Below are 8846 nucleotides of genomic sequence, written 5' to 3'. Positions count from 1 at the left end.
CCACCCGTCTGTTCCCTGAGTTTGTCTTTATCACCACCCGTCTGTTCCCTGAGCTTTGTCTTTACCTCCACCCGTCTGTTCCCTGAGCTTTGTCTTTACCTCCACCTTCCGTTCCCTGAGCTTTGTCTTTACCTCCACCCGTCTGTTCCCTGAGCTTTGTCTTTACCTCCACCCGTCTGTTCCCTGAGCTTTGTCTTTACCTTCACCCGTCTGTTCCCTGAGCTTTGTCTTTACCTCCACCTTCCATTCCCTGAGCTTTGTCTTTACCTCCACCCGTCTGTTCCCTGAGCTTTGTCTTTACCGCCACCTGTCTGTTCCCTGAGCTTTGTCTTTACGTCCACCCGTCTGTTCCCTGAGCTTTGATTTACCTCCACCTGTCTGTTCCCTGAGCTTTGTCTTTACCTCCACCCGTCTGTTCCCTGAGCTTTGTCTTTCCTCCACCCGTCTGTTCCCTGAGCTTTGTCTTTACTTCCACCCGTCTGTTCCCTGAGCTTTGTCTTCACCTCCACCTGTATGTTCCCTGAGCTTTGTCTTCACCTCCACCTGTCTGTTCCCTGAGCTTTGTCTTTACCTCCACCTGTCTGTCCCCCACATGAAGACGACGCTCACTGTGTGTTAGCTGAGACAAGATGCTTATCTCTGTGGAACCTTCGGAGATGGCGATTCAAATCATCAGTCAGCTGTCAGGTTTTTTCACTTGTGTGGACGTTCCTGTCTCCAGATGTAGCTGCAGAGCGGCTGTCTTTGTTTCACGCTGCTCTCTGGTGCAGACAGCTGCAGACACAGACCCAGGGTGAGTCTGAGGAAGATGGAGGCAGCTGCCAGGAGGAAAAGAGGCTTCATCCGGTCAGACTCTGAGATAACGTTATCTTCTGTCCTGAATTTACAGCTCACAGATACCAAACACAGATCAGTCTCTGGTTTTTGTTTGATATCGAGTGTCGGCAAAAAGATCGGTCGTTAGCATAGTTAGCACGAATTAGCTCGGAGGGCTAACTTGGATTGTTTGCTATATTACGTGATCGCCTCTGTCACCCTGAACGTTTAACTGACCCCCATTCATTAACTTTATACAGAAAAAAAGGAACAAGAAGTCAAATATTGAAAAGCTAACTGACATCATTCTGAGTTGGTTACAGCCCTAGAGTCACATCGATATGTGTTGTGATTTTTAGGAACTGTGATTCTGCAAACACTGCGATTGATTTTAGAGTGACATGCGATTTTTGGAAACTTTCTTTGACACTAGGCCAGAAATGTTGTAGGCGTGAATATCATGAGACATATGTCCAAAAACAAAGTACAAGTTATGCTGGTCAGTTTTTGTGACTTCTATCTCAGCAGCATCATAAACTGTATATTAAACTAATGACTGTTTTAATGGTCTGTTGTTTAAAACAATTTTCATCCAGTTAAACATTTTGTGATCTTTTAAAGGTGAATTAAACTTTACTTACTAAAAATTACATGTACAATAGAACATATTTAGAACATATCTAGAGTAATAAATTCAGACTTATTGAAGTAAACGTTAACGTTCAGCTGTCCCTGCTGTGTCTCCCACTGTTTTATCTGTGGCAGCCTTCATGGTATCACCCTCAGTAGAGGCTGAAGTGACTTAAATTCAGTGGTGGGGTTGACAGTGGACGGGGCCTACTCTGTGTAACAGCAGCAACAGAAAGTTTGTTGATCCGGTGGGGAGTTAACGCTGGGCAGGCTGATTACAAATGTCTGTGTTCTCAGACTGTTCGCCATTTTCTGCTTTCTCTCTTCAGTTTGTTTGTCTTGAAATAGACTTGACATCACATTACTTGATTTAGCTATTAAAGAAATCATTTTTTTTTTAATCAGATACATAAATGTATTGATCTTTTTACCTTCCAGTCACATTTATTTTAGTCTTTAACATCTGTTGAATATTTTCATCCAGGTAAAACATTATTTGATTCCAGCCGCTCAAAGTTTGATCTGTGAGTTTCTTTTGTGAGATCTTTTGTCTTTATCTCAGTGTTTTTAGGTTTCTACAGTTCAGTCTGAACAACCTTTGATGTGAAATACTTTGTGACAGATCAGATTCACAGTAATACCTCAGCTTGATAAAGATCAACAGAGGTCGACGTGTCTTTAACCTGGAGGATCATTTCCTGTTTAGATACAACAGGAGCACAGCGAGCGTTTAAAGCCATCTCTAAAATATGTCCCTCCAGGTACCTGGTGTCCTGCTAAAGACACGTCCACCTCTGTCAGAGTCTCCGTCCTCCTCAGCTTCCATTTGCCATCATGCCTCCATGTTGTGGTGGTGGTGCGCTCCCCCGGGGGGTCGTGGCTCTCTCAGCTCTGCTCACACTAGGTGATGTAATACTTCAGCAACAAGATGGCTGCCGCCACCCAGTCTGCCCACCGTGTCATACCCAGGAATGATAATGAGCAGCTTCAGTGACTGACAGTGGACGTGTAGTCTGAGGGAACATGATACAGAGACTGACACAGACACAGAGACAGAGAGAGACAGACAGAGTGAAGGACGGACAGAGACAGACACAGAGACAGACAGAGTGAAGGACGGACAGAGGTGAGGTGTGGTTAATGATGGGACACATAAAGACGGGGCTGAAGTCATTACTGGAGACGGACTGAAGGTGAAGCTGCGAGGACGAGAGTGACGGAGACACTGAGTGCCCACAATAAATGGACAGTGGACAGATAACACAGAGACACAGATGATGTCACCGTCTCCTTGTCAAAGCAGCTGTGTCCAGGCCAGTGTTCATTTCCTGTAAGACTGTAAAACCAAACCCTGTTCTTTTTTCCTAAACCCAACCACATGCTGTTGTTGAAGGAAGACGATGTCAGTTGGTGGTGTTGTACCGACGTAGTGCTTTTATTTTGAAAGAGACTGTATCAAACTGTACATTTCCTGTGAAAACAGAAGTGTATTTTGAAAACAGACAATGCATGTAACAGGCTGAAGTTGACACGGCGTCCCAGAACGTCAACAACCAACACACCCAGGGTACCTTGGACGTCATATGTGGACGTGGAAAGTCCATGACCAAACGTGGACATGTGACGAGGTCACAGTGAGGATGATGAGCTTTGTCTTTACCTCCACGCGTCTGTTCCCTGAGCTTTGTTTTTACCTCCACGCGTCTGTTCCCTGAGCTTTGTCTTTACCTCCACCTGTCTGTTCCCTGAGCCTGAAGTTGACACGGCGTCCCAGAACGTCAACAACCAACACACCCAGGGTACCTTGGGCGTCATATGTGGACGTGGAAAGTCCATGACCAAACGTGGACATGTGACGAGGTCACAGTGAGGATGATAATGGAAATCCACTGACTTGAGTAAAAATAATTCTTTAAAAAAACCTATCTATTAATTTCTTGAAGTATATTGACTGATTGGTGACATCATCAAACATTATCAGCAGACTCAGTTTGACGGCAGGTTTTTAGTCAGTGTCTGTTTTCTGTCCTGATCATGAAGAACTGTCCCTGTGTCTCTTCTTCTTCTTCTTCTTCTTCTTCTTCTTCTTCTGCTTTTTCTTCTTCTTCTTCTTCTTCTTCTTCTTCTTCTGCTTCTTCTCCGCTCAGCCTGTCTTCATGTCCTGGTGAATCATGTGTAGGAATGTCCTGCTCCTCCAGTCCGTTCTCAGCGTCTGTAATTATACTGATTCGTTCCAAAAACGTTCACATGACCAACAATTAGTGGGCGATGGGATGTTCAGTGTGTCTGCGTGTGTCGACTCTCTGGATGTCTGTCAGTGTGCCACTGCTCTTATTGTTTAAATATCTGGCGGACTCACGGACAGACTGACGGCCTGGCTCACCTGCTGGGTTACTGGCTGGCTGGACTGCTGATGAGCAGATTAACGGAAGCACTGGTTGGCCTGCAGTCTGGTCCGTCGGCCTCCTGGCTGGCTGGTTGGCGAGCAGCCTGGTTAAATGACGGGCTGCCTGGCTGAGGCAGGAACCAACGGGCTGGCTGACGAACACTGACTCACAGGATTGGCTGAGAGGCTGGCTGACCGACTGACCCCGTCATCTTCACGGAGAGTCAGAACTCTTTAAACGGGCTCAGCAGATTAAAGCTAAATGAAGAACAGACTGTTTCTGTGGTGCGTTCATGTGGCGGCGTCTTCTCAGGAATATTTCAGCTGCAGGAAACAGCAGATAATGTACACTGTAATAACAGCCTCATGTCTGTGTGACACTACCACACTTTAAGATATAACAGCCTGGTGTCTGTGTGACACTACCACACTTTAAGATATAACAGCCTGATGTTACCGTACACCAGAACAGTTTGGACACAGCCTCCACACCCACTGACTATCTGAGTCTGTACTCGCAGGTCATATAAGAGTTTACATAGATTTGGGATGTTTGCAGCGCCACTATTCACAGACTACAACCAGATTCTTTTTAAAATCATTTCCCATCATGCTCCTGCTGGAAAATATGACCCCAAACTCCCTTTAAGAAATTCATCATATTAACAGTTTCTTACATGTCTGATAAAACACGTATAACAACAGAAACACAAGATAGGAGTCTTCATATGTCGACAGTGTTCTCGTCAGTTTGTCCTTTATATGATCAGTTAAACTGTGTTTGTGTACAAACTTTATATTTAGGGTTACCAACATTTATGTCGTCACCTCGACTCGTCACCAGCCTCCGACGGTCAGCTCAGTGTTTCAGTGGGAGGAGACAGTGATTATAAAGTTTTGAAAAACATTGAACTCATTGATCTAAAATAAGGCCTCAGTTTGTAGAGACTGACCGATGCATCGATCAGCTGATTATATCTGATGATATCGGCCTCTCACAGATATATATCTGTATCAGCATGCATGTTACCTGATATGAAGGTTGAGTCGTCAGCCGCCTGTCGTCTGTCGCTGCTGCAGCGCACGATAAGACGTCTGTGTTTTGACTTAATACTTATCACTTCCTGCTAGAAAAGTCGTACCTGTGTGACAGCCGACAGACGGACGCAGCTACCTGCAGTGATCAGGACAGTGGCTGGAAAATGTCTCTGCACAGTGAAGAAATATTTACTAAAACCTTCAGTTAAAGTTAAAGTTCCTCTGACAGTCACAAACTCTTCTCATATAACGTTTAACTCTTTGCAGTTCAACGTCACGTCTGAATTCTGTTGTTTTCTTACGTAACTGTTTTCAGTCCTGTTGGACGACACAGTGTCTCCTCGGCAGGACAGAGCCGGGCCATTTCCCTCCGCTCTCAGCTCTGCTCTGATTGGTCCAAAGGTTTCCTGATAAACTGAAGTACTAAGAGCTCTTCACGTGTTTCTGCTCTGTGGATATACAAGTGCTTGGTTTGCAGAGGAGTCTGTGCTGCCGCCCGTCACACTCCGTCTTATCTCCCGGCCATAATAACAGTGAAAATGTCGTGTCATGTTGACTCCGGTCGGCCGGTCGGATCAGACGCACTGATTCAGGTTCAGCTGATGTAAATAAATGTCACAGTGCCTCAGTGATGGAGGAATAATCAGCTGATCTGGTGTCTGAGTCTGAGTGTGTGAGTGTGTGTGTGTCAGAGTGTGTGTGTGTGTCCAGTAATATCCTGAGAGACGTTGGTCTCTGTTATCGTCCTCACCTCAGGCTGCTGTATCTACATATTTGTTCAGAGTCATATCCGTCAGGACGGTACTTCAGACATCGTGTGTTTCCTCGCTCGGCTCTTCAGCTGAAAACAGTTTAATAATAAAAGTTCCTAAGTTTTATTTTGACTTTTTTTTGCAGCTCTTATTTATTTTCTTTATGAGTCACTTTATCAGTCGCTCCACTGGGACGAGGGCCAGAGCTTCAAACATTACACACACGAGGTGTGAATATTGTCGGCTCAAACACGGTGGAGGAAATCTGTATGTTTTGAAGATGTGTCCTCTGATAGTCACCTGTTCTCCTCTCTACACTGTGTAGTGAGCTGCTGGACATCCTGTGGTACAGATCAGCCTTCAGTCCATCACAGCGTTAGATCTCCAAACCTCAGTGTGAAGGACCGTCTGGACTTCAGACTCAGAGCTCAGCACAGTGAGCCGAGAGTGTAAAACTAACACAGATGAAATATGGACTTTGGTTTAAAGGAGACACTAGCCCTTTTTAAACAGGAATTGTGCAAATTTGCAGGAAAGCCCAATCAGTCTTTTTTCAGCATTGGCAGTATAAAAACAAAATCAGGGAGTGCAGCAAAATGTCGCCTACCTACTTTTGTTTATACAGAATGTGCCTTTTTATGTGCCAAGTAACAAAACGTGTAGCTCAGTGTGTGACGTAAAGTCAGTCATCATTAAACTAGCTAGATAGTTACTTAGATTAATTTACAGCATTGTGTAAATGCGGCGTAAAGTCTTTTTTTTTTGCGCCGACAAAATCTTGGATGTGAGCCTGCCAGTGCAATGATTGGAGTGACGCAGGCAGACAAGATGAAATGCTATAGTTTGAAATTGTACTACAAGCTTCGTCCTGGCATGAATATGGAAAATACTGTATATTGTAATATTCATGATTAGTGATAAGAAAGATAAATGTTTCAACCCCCCCAATATGTTATTTTTACCTCTTTTAGGGGGGGATGAAGTCGCGATTGCATAATTCGCACTATGCCCTATGAGGCGGAAAATTGGGCACCTCGGATCGACTCGCCAATCCGGCTCTGTGTGTCTAAACGCTTGCAGCTTGTCGGCAAAATGGCCCAACATTCGCCGAAAATCTGGCAGTGTGAAAGGGGCTAGAGACACAGAAATATGATCAATGATCACAGCAGGAAAAAACATGAATATATTTTGAGTCCAGTGCTGATTATCTGTCCTCTGAGCCTCCATCTTTAAACACAACAGGACCAGGAGTAAACAGACTTCTGTCTGATCTGCTCCATCAGTTGGTGTCACTCCCTCCACCTCGTCTCACAGGCAGTAATAACCCCTCACTGATGGGTCTGTCTGTGTCTGTTACAGGATGAAGAGGAGGAAATTAAGCTGGAGATCAACATGCTGAAGAAGTACTCCCACCACAGAAACATCGCCACCTACTACGGAGCCTTCATCAAGAAGAGTCCTCCAGGTCACGACGACCAGCTCTGGGTACGTTTGTTTCATTAGTGATGATGGAAGAAAAGATTTCTGCGTCTGTTTCACTTTATTTTACACTTGTCAGGACTCAGTGATGTTTCAGACTCAGCTGGATGAAGCTGGTTGTTCTTCATCATCAGTGATGATTCAACATCTCAACAGTTCCTCACACAGCTCAGTGTCATTGATCAGTCTAACGTCCAAATCCTCACAGATCAAAGTGCAGAAATCATCTCACCTCAAGATTCACCTGTAGTTCATGAAACACTCTGATCTCAACAGTCACAGCGTACGACTGATCAGACGTTGATAAATGTCACAGCTGAAAACAGTCGTTATTTAAATCTTCTGTCAGCTAGAAATGGAAACGCTGACGTCCCAGATCCAGTTTAATCAACTGGTTTTATAATAAAACCAACTGATTGAATTGGTTAAGTTTAAGTTAAATTCTAATAAAACAAACTTTCATCAGAGGAAGTCAGACAGTCTTAGTATGTGGAGAACTCAGTGCAGTGGTCAGTAGTGTCACAGAGGACGGACAGACTCCAGCTGAGAGTGGAATATACACAGTAAACTCCATAGTTTTGAAAGAAAATAGTGTGAGTGTGCGCAGGTGCAAAGATGCATTCTGGGTGGGGCATGAGCGACCGGAGCGAAATTGGAGCAAGAGATAAGGCTCCGCTCCACCTTTTAAAAAAAGATCCGCTCCAGCTCCGCCCCAGCTCCGCTCCAGCTCCGCTCCGCTCCAGCTCCGCTCCAGCTCCACTCTGCTCCTGCTCCAGCTCCGCTCCGCTCCAGCTCCGCTCCAGCTCCACTCTGCTCCAGCTCCAGCTCCGCCCCAGCTCTGCTCCAGCTCCGCTCCGCTCCAGCTCCGCTCCAGCTCCGCTCTGCTCCAGCTCCAGCTCCGCCCCCGCTCCGCTCCAGCTCTGCTCCAGCTCTGCTCCAGCTCTGCTCCAGCTCCAGCTCCGCCCCCGCTCCGCCCCAGCTCCAGCTCCGGCCCCACTCCGCCCCAGCTCTGCTCCAGCTCCAGCTCCGCCCCCGCTCCGCTCCAGCTCCACCCCCGCTCCGCCCCAGCTCCGCCCCCGCCCCGCCCCAGCTCCGCTCCAGCTCCGCTCCGCTCCGCTCCGCTCCAGCTCTGCTCCAGCTCTGCTCCAGCTCCGCTCCGCTCCAGCTCTGCTCCAGCTCTGCTCCAGCTCTGCTCCAGCTCTGCTCCAGCTCCGCTCCGCTCCAGCTCCGCTCTAGCTCCGCTCTGCTCCAGCTCTGCCCCCGCTCCGCCCCAGCTCTGCTCCAGCTCTGCTCACATGCTCTGCCCTACATGAACTAATGACACTCACCTATATATTATAATACTGATCTGAATTGCTGAGTCAGAGTCAGACCATCAGAGCTGGATGAAGTCTAGTTTCTAACCGGGCCAAGTCGAGTTCAAGTCTTTCTGTCAAGTTTAGGTTTTCATAAATGGGACGTAAGTCTAAGTCATGTGACTTAAGTCCAGGTCATGTGACCTGAGTGTACAGCTCAGCTGTTTATCATTCATGTTTCTACATAATAAAACCTGATTTCAGTCCAGTGATCCGAGTCTGATCCCAGTCTGATCCCAGTGTCACGCTGACAGCAGACACTCGGACATGTCCATCAGATCAGAGCCAAAGATGAATATACAGACACACAGACACACACACACACAGACACACACACACACAGAAACACACACACACACACACACACACACACACACACACACACACACA

At 46.5% G+C, this 8846-nt stretch overlaps 1 protein-coding gene across 1 annotated transcript in view; it reads left to right on the top strand.

The window, feature by feature from the left end:
- Nucleotides 1-8846, top strand: part of LOC126393394 (mitogen-activated protein kinase kinase kinase kinase 4-like) — a 124554-nt gene that overhangs the window by 63755 nt on the left and 51953 nt on the right. The window contains exon 4 of the mRNA XM_050049545.1: nucleotides 6982-7107. Coding sequence (XP_049905502.1) covers nucleotides 6982-7107 — 126 coding nt within the window. The remainder of the gene's footprint in view (nucleotides 1-6981; nucleotides 7108-8846) is intronic.

Source organism: Epinephelus moara, chromosome 7 (genome assembly GCF_006386435.1).
Source record: "Epinephelus moara isolate mb chromosome 7, YSFRI_EMoa_1.0, whole genome shotgun sequence".
Taxonomy (NCBI): Eukaryota; Metazoa; Chordata; class Actinopteri; order Perciformes; family Serranidae; genus Epinephelus; species Epinephelus moara.
Note: the sequence above shows the minus strand (reverse complement) of the source record. Positions and strands in the feature narration are given on the sequence as shown.